The sequence below is a fragment of the Halichoerus grypus genome, chromosome 9, assembly GCF_964656455.1.
Source record: "Halichoerus grypus chromosome 9, mHalGry1.hap1.1, whole genome shotgun sequence".
Lineage (NCBI taxonomy): Eukaryota > Metazoa > Chordata > Mammalia > Carnivora > Phocidae > Halichoerus > Halichoerus grypus.
The window spans coordinates 110,015,434-110,039,520 of NC_135720.1; the positions used below are offsets into that span (position 1 = coordinate 110,015,434).

General features: G+C 41.7%; 2 protein-coding genes and 1 long non-coding RNA gene across 3 annotated transcripts in view; 2 read left to right on the forward strand and 1 right to left on the reverse strand.

Moving 5' to 3' along the window:
• Positions 1 to 14,063, forward strand: part of LOC144379086 (uncharacterized) — a 231,690-nt gene extending 217,627 nt beyond the window's left edge. The window contains exon 2 of the long non-coding RNA XR_013441270.1: positions 13,880 to 14,063. This is a non-coding gene — a long non-coding RNA (uncharacterized LOC144379086). The remainder of the gene's footprint in view (positions 1 to 13,879) is intronic.
• DNAH8 (dynein axonemal heavy chain 8) overlaps positions 1 to 24,087 on the reverse strand; it is a 431,463-nt gene that overhangs the window by 364,863 nt on the left and 42,513 nt on the right. Inside the window, exons 2-3 of the mRNA XM_078055380.1 lie at positions 6,631 to 7,103; positions 6,386 to 6,520 (exon numbers count right to left, since the gene is read on the reverse strand). Coding sequence (XP_077911506.1) covers positions 6,386 to 6,520; positions 6,631 to 7,059 — 564 coding nt within the window. The 5' untranslated portion in view covers positions 7,060 to 7,103. The remainder of the gene's footprint in view (positions 1 to 6,385; positions 6,521 to 6,630; positions 7,104 to 24,087) is intronic.
• Positions 12,553 to 13,572, forward strand: LOC118536986 (heterogeneous nuclear ribonucleoprotein A1-like). Its single transcript, XM_036094279.2, has one exon. It carries the CDS (start codon positions 12,586 to 12,588, stop codon positions 13,570 to 13,572), a length of 987 nt encoding a protein of 328 aa, XP_035950172.1. The 5' UTR covers positions 12,553 to 12,585.

The window sequence follows — 24,087 nt, forward strand, 5'->3', positions numbered from 1 at the left end:
TAAAAAGACATCCCAATATCAAATGCAACAAATTCTTACTCTTTAGACACACTGTACTCCTGAGACCAGGAGAGTGAATGTTGTCATGGGCTGAAATCATGACTGCAAATTAAAAATTCACATACATTTTACAAATAGTTCATCTGAGCTTTACCACTGCCTGGCACTGAGGTGGCATTATTATGCCCCTCTTGCCAAAGACAGAAGTAAAGCTAAAAAGAATTTGAGAAAAAGACCCAAAGACACACAACCACGAGTTCAGAGCCTGGAACCAGAAGCCAGCCTTGGGCCTCCAGGGCTGTGCTCCATCCACAGAACCACACCACTGTTGCCTCGACTTTGGAAAACACTGTCATGTAAGCCAGGAAAGCAAGATAGTCTGTGATTATCCTGAGCAGTGCTGAATGGAGAGAGCAGCAAAAGCATGGACACAGATGCAGTAGAAACTTCTGTATTGGTCAGGGTCCTGGCAAGAAAAGAAGTCCCAAAAATGGGTTCTTGAAGAAACTTTATAATGAAGAGGCTATTCTAGAGAGAAGGGTTAAGGGAAGCTGTGACACTAGCAGCAAAAATAGGACTATCGACAAAGGAAAAAGCAGCACCAGCCAAGGCCTGAAAGTGTGATGAGTGGGGGAAGGGGGTAGCTGGGAGCAAGTGGACACGGAGTAGTGGAGGGAGAATGGCTTGGCTGTAGCCAGAAAATATGGCCAAGCAGGGAGGGGTCAGACTTGTCTCCCTTCTGCCCTCCTATCTCCTGCTGGGGCCTCCTAGTGACTGAGTACCCTGCAAACCAGAGAGCAAGGGAGCCCAGGTGATGGGTTCTAGAGAGGTCAGCCTTCCAGGCCACAGAGTCAGTGGTAAAGACTAGATAACAGATCTGAAGGCAAACAAAATGACCATCACACCCTCTACTGTCCACCCTTTGTGGGACCTTTAATGAGCTACTTTCACTCTGGATTGCTACACCAGGCTTCACCTAATAGGAAAACCCTTCCATATACCAGTTTCCTAAATCATCACACCAAACTAGGCCGCCCCTCCTTCCTGATTCCATCTCTTTATTCACCTGTCCACCAATCTTGATGCCAATTTAGGTGCCTGCCTTGTCCCTTCAACCAAATAAGCTTTCTGAGCTCTCCCAGATTTTGAGATTGGTTTCTCTCCAGGCTGGACTATCTCCCCTCCACGGTGGCTTTGCAACTGCTAAACAACTCTTACAGAAACACCTTTCTTGGTGTGAGTCTTCCCTTAAGACTTACATTTCCCTAGATTTCCTAGATGTGCAGCCTAAGCAGTGTCTAACCTGGTCCATGACGGCCTTCGAGGAAGAACCTAAGCACCCAGACCCAAAGTACAAGACATACTCTGAGAATGACAAATGGAAGGGTTTGCAGGCATATGACACTGGCATGCTGGCCAGTGAGAAACACTTGCTCCATTCACTCTCCTGGTCTCAGGAGTACAATGTGTCTAAAGAGTAAGAATTTGTTGCATTTGATATTGGGATGTCTTTTTATCACGGGTATGAGCGCTGTTTTTGATAATTTGGATACTTTCAAATCTGGTGGGTCATACAATCAGATACAGCAATAAAGTATTTATGGAACTGGGCAAGCCCAGAAAGCCAACTGGCAAATATTTAAGAGTGAGACTACCAGTTCTGCAGACACCCATCTCCCTAACTTAGTCCTAGCAGCTGTCCTTCTCTGAAGGTACTAGCCAGGACCAATGTCTACGCCTGGACCCTTTGCAGAGCTGCTGGGATTCCCACTATGGGATTAACCAAATTTATGGCCTAGCAACTTTCAGGTGAAACAAGGTTGATCACTATCTTGCCATATGGATGGTATCATCCACAGCCAGGACAGGCTACCAAATTTGTGAGCTACAGGCCCAGTGAAAAATAAAAATGTAGGAACACTTGTTAAAAAATTATTAAGAATTTCAAGGTGGAGTCTCCTAACTAGAGAGAACAAACTGATGGTTACCAGAAGGGAGGTTGGTGACATGATGGGGGAAATAGGTGATGAGGATTAAGGAGGGCACTTGCTGTGATGAGCACCAGATGTTTTATGTAAGTGTTGAATCACTAAGTTCTACACCTGAAACTAATATTACATTGTATGTTAACTAACTAGAATTTAAATAAAAACTTATCTTAAAAAGTAGAGTATTTAGAAGGTTAAATCCCCTCTTTACCTCAGCTTGGTGGATGGTTGCCATGTTTATTTTCAACCTAACGGAAGTCTGAGAGTTTATTCTCTGGAGAGGTCTCTGAACTGCAGGATGCCAAGCACAAACCCTAACCCTAATCTTAACCCTGACCCTAAACCTAATTCTACCCCTACCAGTAACCCCTAAACTCTACCTCTAACCCTGTCTCTAACCAACCCTAAACCTAACCTCTGGAGAGGTCTCTGAACTGCAGGATAATAGGCACATACCCTCACACTGGCCTTAACCCTAACTCTAACCCTAACCCTAACCCTTATTATAACCCTAAACAGAATCCTAATTCAGGATCTGATGGAAAAAAAAGATTTAGTATGTATACACACACACACACACACACACACACACACACACACACACACAGAAAGGAATATTACTCAGCCATAAAAAAGAATGAAATCTTGCCATTTACAAAGATGTGGATGGAGGTAGAAAGCATTATTCTAAGCAAAAACCTTATCCTAACCCAAACACACGCCCTAACCCTTAACCCTAACACTAACCCTATCTTAACCCTAAACTTATCCCTCTGGAGTGGTCTCTGAACTGCAAAATAATAGGCACATACAATCACACTGGCCCTAACCCTAACCCTTATTCTGGCCCTAAACCAAGCCCTAATCCTAGATCTGAGGGGGAAAAAAAGATTTGGTATACATATACAATGGCATATTACTCACCCATTAAAAAGAGTGAAATCTTGCCATGCAAATGGATGGATGTTAGAGAGTATTATTCTAAGCAAAATCAATCACTCAGAGAAAGACAAATATCCTATGATTTCACTCATATGTGGAATTTAAGAAACAAAAAAACAAGCAAATGGGGGGCGGGAGAGAAACAGAAATATAAACCAAGAAACAGACTTAACTATAGAGAACACACTGATGGTTATCAGAGGGGAATTGGTTGAGGGGGATGAGTTGCATAGGTGATGGTGATTACCAAGCGTACTTGTAACGAGCACCGGATGTAGTATGGAGGTGCTGAATCACCATATTGTACATGAGAATCTAATATTACACTATATGTTAACTAACTGGAATTAAAATAAAATCTTTAAGGGACTCCTGGTGGCTCAGTCGGTTAAGCGTCTGTCTTCGGCTCAGGTCATGATCCCAGGGTCCCGGGATTGAGTCCCATATCAGGCTCCTTGCTCAGTGGGGAGCCTGCTTCTCCCTCTGCCTGTTTCTCTCACTCTCTCATTCTCTCTGACAAATAAATAAATAAAATATTTTAAAAAATAAATAAAATAAAATCTTTAAAAAAAAGAATTTCAAGGTGGATACTGTCAATTCATCTTTGACAAAAGAGGCAAGAATTATGCGATGGGAAAAAGAATGTCTCTTCAACAAATAGTGCTGGGAAAAGTGGACAGCTACATGCAAAAGAATGAAACTGGACCACTTTCTTACACCACACACAAAAATAAACTCAAAATAGACTAAAGACCTATACGTGAGACCTGAAACCATAAAAATCCTAGAAGAGAGCATAGGCAGCTATTTCTCTGACGTCAGCCATAGCAACATTTTTCTAGATCTGTCTCCTGAGGCAAGGGAAATAAAAGCAAAAATACACTATTGGGACTACATCAAAATAAAAAGCTTCTGCACAGCAAAGGAAACAGTGAACAAAACAAAAAGGCAACTTCCTGAATGGGAGAAGATATTCACAAATGATATATCTGATAAAAGGTTAGTATCCAAAATACATAAAGAACTGATACAACTCAACATCAAAAAACCCCAAATAGTCCAATTTAAAAATGGGCAGTAGGGCGCCTGGGTGACTCAGTTGGTTAAGCAACTGCCTTCGGCTCAGGTCATGATCTTGGAGTCCCGGGATCGAGTCCCGCATCGGGCTCCCTGCTCAGCGAGGAGCCTGCTTCTCCCTCTGACCCTCCCCCCCTCATGTACTCTCTCTCATTCTCGCTCTCTCAAATAAATAAATAAATCTTTAAAAAAAAAAAATGGGCAGAAGACATGAACAGATATTTCTCCAAAGAAGACATACAGGTGGCCAACAGACACATGAAAAGATGCTCAACATCACTCATCATCAGGGAAATGAAAATCAAAGCTTTAATGAGATATTACCTCACAACTGTCAGAATGGCTAATATCAAAAACCTAAGAAACAAGTGCTGGCGAGGATGTGGGGAGAAAGGAACCCTGGCTCACTGTTGGTGGGAATGCAAACTGGCGCAGCTGCTGTGGAAAAATGGTATGGAGGTTCCTCAAAAAGTAAAAATAGTAAAAATAGAACTACCCTACGATTCAGTAATCACACTACTGGGGATTTACTCAAGAACATTAATTCAAAGGGATGCATGCACCTCTATGTTTATTGCAGCATTATTTACAATAAGGTTATGGAAGTAGCCCATAGATGAATGGGTAAAAAAGATATGGTATATATAAATGATGGAATATTACTCAGCCATAAAAAAGAATGAAATCTTGCCATTTGCAACAACATGGATGGAGCTAAAGGGTACAATGTTAAGCAAAATAAGCCAGTCAGAGAAAGACAAATACCACATTATTTCACTCATATGTAGAATTTAAGAAATAAAACAAAGGAAAAAAAGAAGAGAGACAGACAAAGTAACAGACCCTTAACTATAGAGAACAAACTGGTGGTTACCAGAGGGGAGGTGGGAAGGGGGATGGGTGAAATAGGTGATGGGGGTTGAAGACTACACTTATCATGATGAGCACCAGGTGATGTACAGAACTGTTGAATCACTATTTTGTTCACCCGAAACTAATATAACACTCTATGTTAACTATACTGGAATTAGAAAACTTAAAAAAAATTTTTTTTGAAGAAATTCCAGGTGGTGACAGGAAACCATTGAACCAAGTGAAGGGCCCTTCCGCACAGGGATCTATCTGATCCACAGTCCACATGCCCAGGCAGCCACCCTTGACCACACCTGCACATTCCTGCAGGGAATTGTGGTGACCTGAGAAACTACACTCTTATTTCCAGTTGGTTGCAGCAGTGCCTCTTGTTTTATGTGCACAATTCATGCATTTTCCTATCTTTCACCATTAAAATAGCTCAGTTATTGATCTCTTTGCATCAATCACATTCCCAGATTATCATAACACACTAAGGAATGAGCAATCCCACTCATACTATCAGAGGACTGCCAGTTTTCAACTTTTATAAGGATCCTGACAGAAAAGGCAGACAACTTTCCAGAACTTGGCAACACATCACATCAAGCAAGAGAGAGACTCCTTTAGGAACCATCCCACCAAATCTGGGCTCCTAGAGCCAGCTAATAAAGTTTTGCCCAAGTTCACTGGTCCCTGTAAAAGCAGGGGGTACGCACCCCAATGATGACAACCTCACCACAACACTGCCCGATACCCAACGCTCTCACCAGTACATTCAATGGGACAATCAGTGCACCACCAGTATGTACCTGCTCCTTGGTCTTGCTGGGCTCCAGGCCAGTCCACAACTAGGGTTGGTAAAAACCTCAAGCAACCTGTAGTACTATTTTTGAAAGTTAATTTAGAAGCTGAGCTATCAGAAAGGAAGCTGTGATACTGCTTCTGGAAGCTTCTATGAAAGTCACAGCTTATCTGTATTACTCTAATGAGGGTGACCATAGACATTCATCAGCCCAAACTGGGACCTTTTAGAGTAAAAGGAGGGGCCGTTAATAATTATGCCAGGAAAGTAGGCATAATCTAGGACTGTCCCTGGCATGCTGAGACACACGGTAATCATCTTGTTGTTTTCTACTATGCTCATGCAAAAGTCATTGTTCCCTAGCTCATATGTATGCAGTTTGTTCATCTACCCAAATGATTTGCATATGTAGTTCATACAACCTGTACTTTTAGAATATTTAACTCTACCTGTGCTCGACTATACCTCTAACCTCTAAAGGCATTTTGAGTTAGAATTTTAGCCAAATTCTAGTAGCTAACTCTTCCCTTTCATTCCTCTTCAATAGTACACCTAACTAGAAATATGATTCAACTGGCTATAGTTCTATAAAACTTCTTAATGGGTAAAATTTCAACCTTCCCTTTCTAAATGTTTTGTTGTTCATTACAATGACTCCAGTTTCTTAAAGCAATTAGCTCTCAAAGAGCAATTAAAAAATAATGATAAGATTTAAACTTACAGATGGACAATCCAAAATTAATTCTTCAATGGTTACTAAGTCCAGGCCAAGCTTTTCTGCTAGAATTTCAAATATGTATTTGTATGAAGGGTCAATTTTCATTTTTCGGTTTTCCCTTGCATCTCTAAATCTTGCCTAAAGAATGAAAACCATGGGTAGAAATTGTAATTATGAAGAAAAACCACCAAAAACATTTAACTTGACATAAAAGTGACACACATGAAGAATCTTATTATAAGAAAAACCTGTCTCTCTTTTAATGTTTCCTGTAGATTTGGAATACCGCTCATGCTTCGGCGGTATCGGGATGATCTATGGGAAGATTGAGAAAGCATTTCAGAAAGCATGGATTGACCCAGTCGGAGTGTAGGCCTAGGTCGAACTCTGTGTGCATCCAGCTCATCGTCCTCTGGAAGAATTATCCTTTCATCGGAAGGAATGAAATTCAGATAATCACTTCCAGAAGGAGCAGGACCTGTTTCGTAAAGAGAGCCGGCATCTAGAGCTGAGGCCGCCTCTGTCACAGGGGGCGGAGCCCCTTCATCTGAAGGAGGAGGAGCCTCTTCTCCTGGATCCCGAGGGGCAGTCTCTTCTGACCCAGGGGGGACTGCCTCTCCTGAAGAGCGAGGAGCTGCTTCTTTCCGAGGGGGTGGACCGCCTTCTTCCGCGCTCATGTTATCGGCTTTTTCCTCCCATGGAGCACCTTAAACTTCAAAACCTAGAATGATAAAACCTAGAATGATAAAATGTTTTCTTTTAAAACTGTACAATAAGTTGAATGTTCTCTGTTAATTTATTCCTCCCCTTGAACCTAGACAGGTAGCAAAATTATCTATTTCTCCCTTACTGTATTAACTAACGAAGCTAAGCTCACAGGACTGGAGAGAAAAAAAAAAAAAAAAAAAAAAAATATATATATATATATATATATATATATATATTTTTTTTTTTTTTTTTAGGAGCAACAGCACACATATACCTAGGGGCTTTTTGAAACTCTTAAGTGCTCCTCCTGACTGTGATATGATCCGAGGGTGCTGCTACCCCACACACATCCCATCCCTGTCATAGTAATTACTGCAGCTGATGGGAAGGTACCTGTCCTCAGGTATGTAAGAGCTGAAAAAAGATGGAGAGCCGTGTGTTAGAGCTGAGAAACTGACTTGTCCAAGAGACAAGGCAAAGGACTACATGGACTGAAATATTCCTTGCATCGAGGAACACTGTGATACAATTCACCAATCAGACACTCAACTGTCCAGCCATCTCATCTCCATGAGGATATCTAGGAACTCCCAAAAAGCATAAAACATCCTCTTGGCAGTGTGAAAATTAATCAAAGGAAACCTCATTTAGAATGTAAGAATGCCAGCAGGGGGAAGCTCTCACATCCTACCAGCCCTACCACTGGTTACGAACCGCAGACCGAACAGGAAGAGCCCCACCTTGCACGTGGATACTACTTTCCTATCCCAGCGGGATTAAATCTTTCCTCTTGCCCTAGCAACAGCCCAGCCAATGAGAGACGGTCACATCTCAGCCAATGAAAAATGACTATACTTCCAGCTCCCAGCTTACTCCAATGGACTTTTTGTTTATAACAGCCTTTCCAACGTGCCCCTAAAATGTGATGGTGATTGTTTATTGAAGCATGGTATCATATGAAGTATAAATCTGACCTACCCAATCAGAAAAGCTCTATACAGGAGTGTAGAAGGTATCATGAGCACATAACCAGGAAAATCAGGGGACACCAGTGGAACAGGAGAAAATGTCACCTATAGAAAATCACATCATAGGACAGTCATCGGACCGCCATCTAAATAAACAAGTTTTCAGGCTATGGCTAAAATCCAGAAGCCAGGATAATAGTAAACCCTTGAAGAACAGCAACAGCAAAATTTCCAAAGCGAGAGTTCAAAAGAAGACAGAGAAAGAGGCTTGCTAATGAGAAATTCTGAGGACACGTGTGCACACCTGGCCTAAGTTAGATGGTGTTTCTTATGGAGGGACACGAGCAGCCCTCCGTAAGACACAGAGACAGCCTGTAACCTGCACCCCACAGCTGCCCCCTCCAGCTTTTCGGAAGATCCCATCAACAGCTGAAATGGTTTCCTTTGATATCCTAAGTCGGCCTACTCAAGAACAGAAATACCCAAACTGATTAATCTGTTTGCTGCCAGATAAGCACTCATGCCCAAGATCTGCAAACCAGAACAATTGTTCCCAAACTGTTTGCAGATTTTTTTCTCATTCCTCTTTCCTCTCTCTTTTATAAATCCCAGTTTTTGTCTTTGTTCCTTGACCACAATCTAATGTCTATTTTCTTTACATGTGAGTAAATTTTCTTGGAAGTAACAAGTAAACATCTCTGAGTTATTACTGGACACTATGATCTACAATACCCAGGAGTTGTGTGTGCATTACATGTTTATCCTTGAAATTGGCCTAGAGTTGACCCTGTTACCTACAGTATACCAAGAACAAGTATAATGATACATATTAGTGAAGTCATAGCAACTGCCTGTCACTCTGCTCCAATCTATGCTTTTGAATTCTGCAAAACAGTTCATTTTACTCAGTAAGAGAATCATGCCTGCTCTCAGAGGATGTTGACAGGCTGAAACCAAAGCAAAATTTACTTTAATTTCAATGTAATGGTAAAACACATACACTGACTGAACTCAGTAGGGCTGGAGAGCTTCTTTGTAGGCAACCAGTGCTCTTTCTTGATCCACAGAGTTATTTAAGCCACTGTAGAGCTACTATTATTTAAGCCATCAAGGAAAGATGAAAACTGAATCATGACATTATATTTAAGAAGTCAGGGAAGTATGCAATTAATCTTCATGAGTTTTTCATCTAAAAATGGCTAGTATTTTTTAAGTGTTAGCACAGATTAAATTTTCAGAAAATGTTATTATCCAACACAGTTCATTCCCTGAGGAGTCCAGATAGTTGAGATTCATGGCACATCATTTCAGAACTAGAAACAAAACAAAACAAAACACAGAAATTATCTAGTTCAGCTCTCCCTTTTTACTGCTAATGAAACTAAGATCCAGAGAAGGTACAGGTCTTACCCAATTACACAGACAAAAATGGTCTTTCTGAACTTCAGATCATATCATACGACTGCCCTGCTTAAAGTCCTCCTCTGGGTGCCAAATACAAATTCTTGTGTCCTCCAAGGCTTTCCTGACTTGGTTCCAAGCTCTCTCTCCAATTTCTTCCATTGCCTTTGCCCTGGGTGCTGCCTGAGTTCACAGCAGCTCTGGCCATTCCTGAAACCAGCACTGTTCTCTCACCTCTAGGCATTGGCAAGGAGCTCACAGCCTAATGAGGGAGGCCAAACATACCAATAAACACTTCACAGTTTCTTTAGAACCAGCTAAGGTATGCACAAGAATCTGCAGCATCAGAGGAGAAAACTCAAGAAGGAAATCTCTAAGGAGAAGCTGTCATCTAAGGTAGGTCTTGGTAGGATCCATATGCATTCCACAAAGACTAGGGAAGTAATACTAATTGTCAACAACTAAATGCCAAGTTCCATGCTTGGTGAGATATATAACTATGCTTAACAAATACATATATTTATATATATGTGTGTAAAAAACATGACCCACAAGCACATGGAAAGACACTCAACACCACTAGCCCCTAGGAAAATGCAAATCAAAACCACCATGAGATGGCACTTTACACCCAGTAGGATGGCTCTAAATTTTTTAAAAAGACAATAAAGAGGGTTGAGAAGGTCATAAAGAAGTTTAAATCTTCATACATTGCTGGTGGGAAAGTAAAATTGTGCAGCCTCTGAGGAAAACAGTTTGGCAGTTCCTCAGAAAGCTAAACATAGAATTAGCAAATGAGCCACTAATTCCACCCAAGAGAATTGATAAAATCTGTTTGCACAGGGGCGCCTGGGTGGCTCAGTCGTTGGGCGTCTGCCTTTGGCTCAGGTCATGATCCCAGGGTCCTGGGATCGAGCCCCGCATCGGGCTCCCTGCTCCGCGGGAAGCCTGCTTCTCCCTCTCCCACTCCCCCTGCTTGTGTTCCCTCTCTCGCTGTGTCTCTCTCTGTCAAATAAATAAATAAAATCTTTTAAAAAAAAAAAATCTGTTTGCACAAAAATTTGTATACGAATGTTCATGGCAGCATTATTCATATTGAGCTCAAATTGGAAACAACCCAAACTGGATAAACAATCCAGTTAGGTGATGAGTGGATAAACAAAATGTGGCATACACTTATAACGGAATATTATTCTGTCATAAGAAGGAATGAAGGACCATCCCATGCTACAGCATGGATGAATCTTGAAAACACCACACAAAGTGAAAGAAGCCAGACACAAAAGGCCACATATTATATGAGTCCATTTACATGAAATGTCCAGAAAAGGCAAATCCATAGAGACAGAAAATAGATGTGGTAGTCAGGGCATGAGGGAGGAAGAATTGGGCCTACCTGCTAATAGGCCTGGGTTTCTTTTTTTGCGTAATGGAAATGTTCTGGGATTAGATAGTGATTACCTGTGGTTGTACAACACAGTGCCTATAATAAAAACCACTGAAGGGTATGCCTTAGTGAAGTAATTGTATAACTCCATTTTAAAATGCTATTTTTTAAAAAAGAAAATATGATAAGCTGCACTAAGGAAATGACGAATTGGGGCTCCTCGCTGGCTCAGTCTATAGAGCATGCAACTCTTGATCTTGGGGTCATGAGTTCAAGCCCCATGTTGGGTGGAGAGATTACTTAAGAAAAATAGTAATAGGGGCGCCTGGGTGGCTCAGTCGTTAAGCGTCTACCTTCGGCTCAGGTCATGATCCCAGAGTCCTGGGATCGAGCCCCGCATCGGGCTCCCTGCTCAGCAGGAAGCCTGCTTCTCCCTCTCCCACTCCCCCTGCTTGTGTTCCCTCTTTCACTGTGTCTCTCTCTGTCAAATAAACAAACAAACAAAATCTTTAAAAAAAAAGAAAAATAGTAATAAAATAAAAAAATAATAAAAAGATTTTTTAAAAAAAGGAAATGACCAATTTATTGACTGTCTGGCAGGAGGCTTTAGTTTGGAAAATTTCCCCTTAAACCCACAAGGAAATTAAAAAAAAAAAAAAAAGGCATTTTGAAACTAAATTAAGAGAGAAAGGTAAAAAGAGATAGAATTAGTTTACACACTATTACCCATCTGTAGGCACCAGTCTTCCCCCTTGTTCAAGTAGTTATTTGTGATCTTGCAAAGAAAGAATATTAAAGCTAAAAATGCTTAATTTAGTCCTGAATACCACCAGTTAGGTTAAACAGTACCTATGGTTACTAAGGTCAGGCTGAATCCATAGGCTTAGAGAAGGAAATCTCACTGAAAACAAGTGTAGAAAGGGAAAAAAAAAAAAAAAAAGGAAGCTTCTCCCTCCCTCCTGTGCCACAGCCCCAGTCCCCATGCAAAGTGGTGTGAGTAACTACTACGTGCCCAGGGCTATGTTACTCACTCTGGGAGGCAGAAAACAAGACAGGACTCTTGTCCTCAAAGATTCACAATGCTATTGGAGAGATAAAGTAATCTTTGCAAATCAATCAAGAGTAAAATTGTGGAGCTCAGGGGTGCCTGAGTGGCTCTGAGGGTTAAGCGTCTGCCTTGGGCTCAGGTCATGATCCCCAGGTCCTGGGATGGAGCCTGCACTGGGCTTCCTACTCAGTAGGATGTCTGCTTTTCTCTCTCTCTCTCTCTCTCCCTCTGCCCCTCCCCACTGCTCATTCTCTCTCTCAAATAAATATAATCTTTTAAAAAATAAAAAAATAAAAAATAAAATAAAATTGTGGAGCTCTACTGGAAAATTTAGAGGAAGGAAAATTAGTATAGACAAAATAGACAAAGAGAATTTCACGGAGGATATGGACATAAGTTGCCCTTGAAGAATAGGTAGGATTCAATAAGAAGAGAGGGAAGAAATATAGAGAGAAAAGAAAAGAGGTAAAGGCATGAAAAGCTATAAAGAGATCAAAAAGGGAAGCAGTTGGGAAAAAAAATAAAGCTTAGAATTATGCCATATTACATTTGTTCTTCCAAAAGACTACAAATAGCAAGAATTCACTATCAGTTAAAATAAATAAATCAAGATACATTCGTTAGATTACTCCTTTCTGCCCGTGGACGCTGCCGAGTAAGCATCTTTAAAGTCTCCCCTCCCACCGCCATCATGTCTAAGTCAGAGTCTCCCAAAGAGCCTGAACAGCTGCGGAAGCTCTTCATCGGAGGTTTGAGCTTTGAAACAACCGATGAGAGTCTGAGGAGTCATTTTGAGCAATGGGGAACGCTTAAGGACTGTGTGGTAATGAGAGATCCAAACACCAAGCACTCCAGAAGCTTTGGGTTTGTCACATATGCCACTGTGGAGGAGGTGGATGCAGCCATGAACGCAAGGCCACACAAGGTGGATGGAAGAGTTATGGAACCAAAGAGGGCTGTCTCAGGAGAAGATTCTCAAAGACCTGGTGCCCACTTAACTGTGAAAAAGATTTTTGTTGGTGGCATTAAAGAAGACACTGAAGAACATCACCTAAGAGATTATTTTGAACAGTATGGGAAAATTGAAGTGATCGAGATCATGACTGACCGGGGCAGTGGCAAAAAGAGAGGTTTTGCTTTTGTAACATTTGATGACCGTGACTCTGTAGACAAGATTGTCATTCAAAAATACCATACTGTGAATGGCCACAACTGTGAAGTAAGGAAAGCCCTATCTAAGCAAGAGATGGCTAGTGCTTCATCCAGCCAAAGAGGTCGAAGTGGTTCTGGAAACTTTGGTGGTGGTCGTGGAGGTGGTTTTGGTGGGAATGACAACTTTGGTCGTGGAGGGAACTTCCGTGGTCGAGGTGGCTTTGGTGGCAGTCGAGGTGGTGGTGGATATGGTGGCAGTGGGGATGGCTGTAACGGATTTGGTAACGATGGAAGCAACTTTGGAGGTGGCGGAAGCTATAATGATTTTGGCAATTACAGCAATCAATCCTCAAATTTTGGACCCATGAAAGGAGGGAAGTTTGGAGGCAGAAGCTCTGGCCCCTGTGGTGGTGGAGGCCAATACTTTGCCAAACCACGAAACCAAGGTGGCTGTGGCAGTTCCAGCAGCGGCAGGAGCTACGGCAGTGGCAGGAGGCTTTCATTACTGCCAGGAAACAAGGCTTAGCAGGAGAGGAGAGCCCGAGAAGTGACAGGGAAGCTACAGGTTACCGCAGATTTGTGAACTCAGCCAAGCACAGTGGTGGCAGGGCCTCGCTGCTACAAAGAAGACATGTTTTAGACAATACTCATGTGTATGGGCAAAAAACTCGAGGACTGTATTTGTGGCTAATTGTATAACAGGTTATTTTAGTTTCTGTTCTGTGGAAAGTGTAAAGCATTCCAACAAAGGGTTTTAACGTAGATTTTTTTTTTTTTTGCACCCATGCTGTTGATTGCTAAATGTAATAGTCTGATCATGACGCTGAATAAAGGTGTCTTCTTTTAAATGTGCTGTGTGAAGTTAGTCTACTCTGAAGCCATCTTGGTATACTACCCCAACAGTGTGAAGTTAGAATTCCTTCAGGGTGATGCCAGGTTCCATTCGAAATTGATTTGCAACCTGCTTGGGCACAGAAGCCATTGTCTCCACAAACCTTGGTGTAGTTGAACTGACAGTTAATGTGTTGTGATCTGGAGTTCACCACTAAAAGGGTCACCCAAGCAAAGTCCTGGAGTTTATTTGGTTATTAATATGATTGTTGGCACATCCTATGCAATATATCTAAATTGAATTATGGTATCAGATAAAATTATAGATGGGGATTAAAGCTTGTGTATCAACCATTATCATGTGTAATCAATAAACGATTTAATATTCTTTTGAATGGAAAAAAATAAAAAATAATCATGAATAATAAAATGTGGTTTTTATAAAGCACAGATCTTAATGTTAACATGTTAGGAAATTGGCTCAGTTCTACCAGTGCTTTTTTTCTAGCACTCCTAAGTAGTTCTGAAAATCTCCTAATCAAGAATTTGTCAAGGGGCGCCTGGGTGGCTTAGTTGGTTGAGTGACTGACTCTTGATTTCAGCTCCAGGTCATGATCTCAGGGTCCTGGGACAGAGCAGGGTTCAGGCTCCACGCTCAGTGGGGAGTCTGCTTCAGGATTCTTTCTCCCTCCCTCTGCTCCTACCCACCTCCGTCTCTTAAATAAATAAATAAATAAATAAATAAATAAATAAATAAATCTTTTTAAAAAAGAACATGTCAAGTTTATCACAAAATACACGGGAAAAGGTCACTGTCAGTTACTCTGCTTGTATGGTAATCTAATAAACATAATCGATAGCTTCAATATAGGTAAACATATTTCAGTATAGCATGCATACGCTTTCTATGTGTGTCACCTTAGTTTCCTTGGAATTTATGTGAAGCTATTTAAGGAAAAATAAAAAGCATTTGATCTCTGAAACATTAGATTACTCACAGATACATGTACTAAGTAAAGAGTTTAACTTGTGCTCTACTGAGTGCTGACATATATATTTCTCTTTCTTTTAAAGATTTTATTAAGTAATCTCTACACCCAACATGGGGCTGGAACCCACAACCTTGAGATCAAGAGTCACATGCTCCACCCTGAGCCAGCCAGGCGTCCCAATATTTCAAGCAAAGGACAGGTTAAGCTCTTATTTTGTGAACATTAAAGAGTCTTTATGGTTAGCAGTCTGTGAACAAACACTGAATATAAGGAAACTGATACCCAGGTATTAATCACTATTGTGACTTAGAAATAAATAAATTCTAAGTAATTTGTTATGGTTTAACATTTTTTTTAAAGATTTTATTTATTTATCTGACAGAGAGAGAGGTAGTGAGAGCAGGAACACAAGCAAGGAGAGTGGGAGAAGGAGAAGCAGGCTTCCCGCCGAGCAGGGAGCCCGATGCAGGGCTCGATCCCAGGACCCTGGGATCATGACCTGAGCTGAAGACAGATGCCCAAAGACTGAGCCACCCAGGAATCCCATGGTTTAACATTTTTAAAGTAAATCATATATCTGAGACACTCTAAATAAATAAATAACCACTGCCCATTTGGAGAGATTTTGCTTAGGGTAAGTATAGAATTCTTCCTCTTACAAAATAATTTGAGATGCATTTTCTACATGGTTTTCAAATGCCAGGTCATACTTGGCACATAATGAACTCTAAATATAAAATATCAGCTTACCACTTCTAAAGACCGATACAACTATTTCATTGTAAGTTAGGAAATGTATACAACTACTTTATATAGAATTCCTAAAAATTGTAGCAAAATTTTGAATAGAGTACATAATTGAAATGGGAAAATCTTAGTAAACATAAATTAGCTTACTACGTTATACACATTATATCCATTTGTATGTATGTATGTATACAGAGAAGGTTGATTGTTTACTGCAACATGTTTATAATAGCAAAAACAAGCAGAAAAACAAACACATTTCCTGGAAATAACCAAAACATCCCTTAATAAAGGATCCTTTGTATGTCTGAATTCAGTTCAGGGGAAAGCAGCTTTGGGAATGACCTCTGCCTTCCTGTTGGGCTGCCCTTCTGATAATAAAGGTTTCTTTGCTTCAAAACTGGTGTGTTAGCTGATGAGGAAGCAGAAGGCGAGCTGAGGACAAAGCAGAAGTTAGCACCCTATACCCCCAGCCCCCCAGAAGCTGGCACCCTACACCCCCAGTCCTCAGGCACTCCTGGCTGCCCTAAAGGAAAAACAAATGGTTAACTGATAGAGATCACAGTCTTGCAGGACAGAAGTCTCCCTCAGTTTACAAATGTCCTAGCAATTTACAAGGAAGAAGCTTTCTTATCAATAGCCTAACTTCCAGAGACCCATAACTCAGTTCCTGAAGCCCTAACATCACCCTCCCCTTCATAAAATTAAGGGAGGCTGAGGCAGAAGGAAATGTAAATAAAATTGTATTTCTTCTAAACCTAAAGCCCATTGACAAGGACATGTGATAGGAGGAATGTAACACTCCTCCAGGAAATTCCCAACTGTCTTCATGTTAGTACCTCAGTAGAGGGAAAAACAGCTTGGCTTGACAATAACCAGGTCTCCATTATTCTGAGAGTCTTCTTTAGCATATGACAATCCTTTGGACACTCCCTTTGTCCTCACCTCCCCAATTCCTGAGTATATAATCAGCCACTCTGCAAGACCACAGTGTAGCAGATCTTTCTGCCCACGGGGCCTGTCCCCATGCTTTAATAAACCACCATTTTGCACCAAAGACATCTCAAGAATTCTTTCTTGGTCGTCGGCTCCAGACCTCACCCCACCGAACCTCACATATATTCTAAAACTTCATCATTAGCCATTGGCTTACTGCTCATTGGGTGCACAGTCAAGTATGAGTTTGGTAACAGTATCCTGTTAATAAAATTTTAATACAGAGCCTAGCAAGAAAAAGAATGAGGTAGAGCTACATATACAGATATAGAAAAATCTCTAACACATCTTTCATGAAAGAAAAAAGCAAGGCACGGTACACTGCCTAATACCAATTGTATACATTTTAAAAACTGTATATATAAATGCATATAAAATAATATTTTATCTTTTCTAAGATACACATTTTAAAAAGGCTTAATTGGCAACATTTTTTCTTTCCTCACATTTTTTCCTTCATGAAGTCACATACATGTAATTTACATTTATGTAATTGCATAAAATTATAATCGGTAATAGTTTAGATTTGATAAAACACATTAAAAGCTTTCCAGGGAAGATACATAATAATTTATCAACAGTGATCACCTTGAAAGAGAAAGACAGAGGGGGAAAGTAGGGGAAGAGTTGTACTTTTCAATTTTATACCTTTTAAAAATCATAAAATTACGATTTTATATATTTTATATATTATATATTATATATTTTACTTATATGTGTATGTATCATATACAACAACATACAACACGTGTTAATATTTTCTCCTATAACATTAATATTTAGAACCTTAAATTCCCTATGAATTTTCAGATGTAGCCAGATTACTTGCTAAATAAAGAGGCAGGTCCTGGCTCCAAGTATTCATACTTGGCTAGCCATCACTTGGTGCAGAATGAATTCAGGAACACCTGTTCATCTCTTTCCCCTCCTCCCATCTCCTCCACAGACAACTGGATCCCACATGCAATTATTCTAAAATTCCACCATCCCTTCTCCTTAAGTTCAATTTGAAGGTTAATTGCATGTCCACAAAGTCATCCCTGCTCATTTTCAGGAGCAATAGGACAGTGGACTTCTCCACGCATAGGAAGAGCAAAGTGAGGGGCACCTGAGTGGCTCAGTCGTTAAGCGTCTGCCTTCGGCTCAAGTCATGGTCCCGGGGTCCTGGGATCGAGCCCCGCATCGGGCTCCCTGCTCCGCGGGAAGCCTGCTTCTCCCTCTCCCATTCCCCCTTCTTGTGTTCCCTCTCTCGCTGTCTCTTTCTCTCTCTCTCTGTCAAATAAATAAAATCTTAAAAAAAAAAAAAGGGGATACCGAAGTGAGCAAGTTGTATACCGGTGTGCTAAGCGTACAGCCACTTCAACCACACTCCTTTTTCTAGAACCCATTTCCGTAACCCTATCCTTTCATGCATTAGTTCATTCGTGATTGTTGAGGGTCTTCAGTGTGCTTCAGTGTGCCCCCGCGGCCTATATATAAAACTAAGAGGCTCCCCCGAAGCAAAACGCACAAATTGGGGAGAAAGACCGTTAAACACACACAGGGTAGTCAATGTCGAGAAAAGGTGAATTAGCAAAGGGCTGAGAGAGACTGGCAGAAAAAGAAACTTCTGGAAAAAATCTGACAGAGAAGGTAACATTGGAGTTGGGTCTGAAGAGCTGTCACGAGAACATGGAAGAGGGTTAATATTCTAGGCCAGAAGTGGGGGAGCTAGAGTGTAAACGCAAGAAAGCAGGAAAAGGCAGGGTTTGCTTGGGAAAAGTGGTAAGTTCAGTGATGAGACTTTCGGGGCGCAGGGGAGTGAGGAAGAGAGAGGTTGGAAAAATAAACCTGGAGGAGGAGAGATTTTGTCTGTCTTACTTTTGAATTCTTAGAAGGGGGAATGGGATGAAGTCAGACGTCCAGGGAACACACTGGGATTTACAAAAGGCGGTGACTGAGCTGGGGTTTTGCAGCAGGGTGTTAACTGGGCTGGTCAGGAGGTGAGGGACTGAATTCTAGCACCCACTCCAGTCCCCAGCCAGGGAGGAAAGCGGGCGGGGCACCCCAGGGCGGGAGGGCTCCGGGCAGGAGCGGGGGCGCACTCACCTGCCGCGACCCGCCGCCACCCGCCAATCACCCAGGCGGGCCAGGTGGCCGCGCTGCGCCGGGGGAGCTGCCTCTGGCTCGGCTGCCACCGAGGCTCGGCCGTTGGAAGTCCGACACCGGTTCGCTCTGGGGCGCCGCGCGCGGGCTCTGCAGGGCGCTGCTCCCCGCGGGGTATGAGGCGCGGGGTGCGGGGCGGCGGGTGAGAGGCTCCACGACCCCCGCCCGCGCGCAGTTCTGTGAGGACACGCCCTGCCGCCCCCCCCACCCCCCCAACCTTGAGAGCCAGAGAAGTGAAACAGCGAGGAGAGGCCGGGGTCACTAAAGGGCAGCTGCCTAGAGGGGAAATTGAGGGGGTGGGGGCTGGGGAGGGTTCCAAGGTGTGCTTTGAGAGAGGATTGGCATGGAAATGAGTAAATTTTCTAGGACCTTTATACTATACGCTGAACAGACTGAGACACTGAGGCACCCCAAGATTTTCTTTCAATTTTTAAGTAGTCTCAGGGCGCCTCGGTGCCTCAGTCGGTTAAGCGACTGCTTCAATGAGGTCATGATCTCAGGGTCCTGGGATCAAGCCCCACATCAGGCTCCCTGCTCAGCTGGGGATCTGCTTCTCCCTCCCCCTCTGCCACTACCCCTGTCTATGCTCTCCTGCTCTCTCTCTGTCAAATAAATAAATAAAATCTTTAAAAAAAAATTTTTTTTAAGTAGTCTTTTTTTAAGTAGAAGGTGGGGCTCGAACTCACAACCCTGAGATCAAGAGTTCCAAGCTCCACCCCAACCACTGAGTCAGTCCAGTGCCCCTACGACCTTTATAGTTTCTGAAGTTACTTAGTGTTTCACTTGTTGAAAGTCTTTACTTAGTGTTTCACTTGAGAATATTAAATCTTTTCTGTTGAATTTGCTCAGAAACCTATGAGCTGGGGTTTTGCAGCAGCTGGTAATACGGAGAACAGACTGAAGAAAACTTTTCAAAGCCCACCCTCCCTTCCCTTTCCAGTACATTTCTGTTTTTCTTGTAACTCTCTGAAATGGTGTGCCTGGTGTCGGTTTTAATTAGGGGTTAAAGTCAATCTTTGAATATAGAGCAGGTCAGTCTAAAATGAGGGCTGGAAGATCTGCCAACTGATTAAAACAAAACAAAACAAAACAAAACCGAAGCGCAACGATGATTATAAAAATCACAAGTAAAGTTAAATTAAACACATTCTATCCATGTTAAGAAATACCATACAGCAATTATGCAGTATGAAGTTATGGGGCCCACAGGACCCCTGCACACTTTGCAAAGTTTGCCAAACTGCAAGACCTAACTGTCCTCTGACTCTGAGCTGTTTTCTTTAGCTAGTGTATAGGCAATTAAGTAGATGACAGCAATCACAGCAGGACTAAGGAACAGCTGCTCACTTCCCAAGGGAGGGGCCCTGGCTTGTTTACTGCTTGCTACAAAAGATGATGAGCCCTTAGTCTTGGATTCTTTAGCTGCCTCCCAGTCCACTGCCTGCATGTGGGCCCATGGTGTTGCCCAGTGGTACTTGGGGCCAGAACTGCTATTTGTTGGGCTGTGAGTAATAAAGGGTCTCTCTCTGGCCCATTTTTTTGGCCTCATCATCTATTTTTGGCACTTATGGTTTAATCCTTGCCATCTTCCCAGTAGGAGGTATATCTGCATATTCTTATGTAGTAAGGAACAAATTACAGGATATTATATCCTTTAAAGAGCCTTAAACATATCCATGTGCCTTAACCTACAAAGTCTTCTTTTGAAAATATATTCTAAAGAAATAATACTGTGCTGGGGTGTCTGGGTAGCTCAGTCAGTTGAGCATTTGACTCTTGATATCAGCTCAGGTCTTGATCTCAGGGTCGTGAGTTCAAGCCCCACTTTGAAGGAAGGAAGGAAAGAAGGAAAGAAAGAAAGGAAAGAAGGAAAGAAAGGAAGGAAGGAAGGAAGAAAGAAAGAAGAAAGAAAGAAAAAAAGGAAGGAAGGAAAAAGAGAAAGGAAAGAAAGAAAAGAAAGGAAGGAGGGAGGGAGGGAAGGAAGGAAAGAATACTGTGCTAAATATAGACAGAGCTTTTGTTCTAAAGATACGCATTGCAGGGGCACTGGGTGGCTCAGTCGGTTGAGCAGCCAGCTCTGGATTTCAGCTCAGGTCATGATCTCGGAGTCCTGGGATTGAGCCATGCGTCAGGCTCCACGCTCAGCAGAGAGTCTCCTTGAGGATTCTCTCTCGCCCTCTCCTTCTGCCCCTCCCCCAACTGACGTGGGTGACCGTTCTCTTTCTCTCTTAAAAAAATAAATAAATCTAAAAAAAAAAAATAAAGATGTGCATTGCAGTATTCGGTTTGTAGCACTGTAATAATTTCATTATCTCTGGCAGAAAACTAGGTGCATAGAACACTGCCTGAGGATACCTGAGATATGGGAAAAATACACAATCCAGAGAGTTTTCTTGAGGCTTAATAGAAAGAAAACACCATGTAGCATATATAAAACAGTAAATGGTTAGACTGCCCAAGACCCTAAAAATACAATGAGGGAACTAGTTCTTTGTCCTGTAATAGGTCCACTGTAGATGCAGGATGATCTCACCTTGAGATCCTTAACTACATCTGCATCTCCCTGCTGAGCACGGAGTCCGACTCGTGAATTCATAAAGATATTCTCTGATATTTTGTTCTTTATGTTTTTAAGTTTTGCTTTTTCACATTTATATTTTTAATACACTTGAACTTCTGTTTTTCTTTATGGTATGAAATAGAAAATTCTTTTCTTTTTTCATATAAACTATGGTGTCCTAACACCATTCATTGAAAAATTGATCTTCCCCCAACTGATCTGCAGTACTAGTTCTGGTAGATATCAAGTTTTTGTATGTGTGTGTATATTAGTTGTGTATTGCTGCACAACAAGTTATCCCAAAACTTAGCAGCTAAAAACAACAAAAATTTGTTATCTGATAGTTTCTGTAGGTTAGGAATCTGGGAATGATCTAGATGGATAGTTCTGGCTCAAGGTTTCTTACAAGGTCAAAACTAAGGGGTCATCCAGGGCAGCAGTTACCTCAAAGCTATACTGGGACAGGACCCACTTCTAAGTGGCTGTTGGCCAGCTTCCGGTCCTCACTGGCTGTTGACAAGAGACCTCAATCAGTTCCTTGCCACATGAGTCTCTCCATAGTGTTGCTCACAATGTGGCAGCTTGGGGCGCCTGGGTGGCTCAGTTGGTTAAGAGGCTGCCTTCAGCTGGGGTCATGATCCCAAGGTCCTGGGATCGAGCCCCACATTGGGGTCCCTGCTCAGCGGGGAGCCTGCTTCTCCCTCTGCCTGCCACTCCCCCTGCTTGTGTTCTCTCTCTCTGTCAAATAAACAAATAAAATCTTAAAAAAAAAAAAATGTGGCAGCTTGCTTACCCTCTGAGTGAGAGACTGAAGAACAACAAAGTGAGAAAGAGCTCCCAAGATAAGAATCACTATATAATCCAATCTCAGAAGTGATATCCCATCACTTCTGCCATATTCTATTATTTAGAAGTGAGTCATTAAATCCATACTCAGGGGGAGGGGATAACACAAGAATGTGAATATCTGGAGGTGGGGATTATTGGTGCCATCTAGAGCTGCCTACCACAGTTTCCATTTATTGTTTTATACCTACCAGTGTTGTTACCACACTATCTTACTATAGCTTTATAGTAAATCTTATTATCTAGAAGGGTAGGTTCCGCTACTTATTTATTCTCCAAATGCATCTTGCCTAGTTGGGGAATCTAAAAATAGAATCTAGGGATGCGTGGGTGGCTCAGTTAAGTGTCTGCCTTTGGCTCAGGTCATGATGCGAGATCCTGGAATCAAGCCCCACATCAGGCTCCCTGATCAGTGGGGAGTCTGCTTCTCCTTCTGCCCCTCCCTCCTGCTTGTGTGTTCTCTCTCTCTCTGATAAATAAATAAAAATCTTTTAAAAAATCTTTAAATAAATAAGTAATAATAATAAATAAACATAAAATAAATAATAAATAAATAAACATAGATTTTAGAACCAGCTTATTCAGTTCAATGAAAAACCCATCAACATTTTTATTAAATTGCATTACATTAATAGATTCATTTGCAAATCAGTATTTTATGATATTGAGTCTTCCCATCCACTTATATGGTTTATCTCTCATATATTGTGGGAAGTTCACCAGAGGCTTAGAGGAAAAGAACTGTTTAGGATGCCTTTTCAGTAAAATATCTCAGACAAATTTCTTCTGTCTGGGCTTCCAATGGAAAAATTTAATGGTAATGCACAGTGTACGGAGGGTTTGTGTTGCCTCATTTCCTGGGTTAGCAGTTTTAAGGTCTATTTCCATGTTGAAGTTCTGTGGGTCCACTACACTGCGTACTCTCTTCTTATAAGAACAGCATCCGTCTTCTTTTGGGGAGCTGCTGCTTCTCCCGCTTCAACCAGGTGTTTCTAACCCTGGCTGCCAATCACAGTGCCCTGAGCACAAGAATAAGTACAGGTCCTAGTCTAGGCCAATCCCAGCACCTCCTTGGATTTTATCAAACTGGGATTCAGGGAAGTGGTCCCTCTCTCTCAGGTAAGAGGCTGAGAGGCTGAGATCTCCAAGTTTCTAGACTGGTGAAATAAATATGTCTGACAAAATGAAGTTAAGATGAAGAAAGACACTGAGATGAGAGATGGAGACATCTTGGTGGTGGCCAGGTGCCTGGTGCTAGATGTTTGGTGCCAGATACTTGGTACCAGACGCATCCCTGTCCTGCTTCAGTTTGATTAGGTGAGCCAGATAAACTCCCATTTCGCCCAACTTCTTGCAACCAAAATTCGTGACATGCATCTGTCTTCTTGCTAATTTACACAGACCCTGCCATTCACTTAAAAACTCTTTGTCAAATCTCATTCCTCATTAATTTATTAACATAAAGCCCTTTTCTAAATTATATTTACACCTATTATGATCATTTCGTCTTCTAACAATAGGAAATATGTATGGAGCATGTACTACGTGTCAGTCATCAAAGAACAGTGATAACTAAGTGTTCCAAGGAACACAATTAAAATATGTGCCTTAGCAAAATTAATGTAAAACATAAGTAGTGAAACCGTGACTTAAATCTCATTTGAACTTCACCAAAATCCTGCAAGGAAGCTCAGAGAAGGGTCAGTAATTACTCCATGCTTCAATAGCGAATAAATAGTGGAACCAAAACTGGCACCTGGATTTTTGACTAAGTCAGAGTTGTTTTAAATATCCTGTACCGCTTAAACTGAGAAAATACTTTTGGATCCTTATACTTTCAAAAGGATAGCTCCCAATCCTCTTTCCATCAGGTTCCAATTTCCTACCAAGTTGCAGCAGAGAGGTATGGGTGCTTCCTGAACTT

What these genes read in the sequence shown, in the direction of transcription:
- LOC118536986 (XM_036094279.2), top strand. Translation starts at nt 12,586, where the DNA reads ATGTCTAAGTCAGAGTCTCCCAAAGAGCCTGAACAGCTGCGGAAGCTC.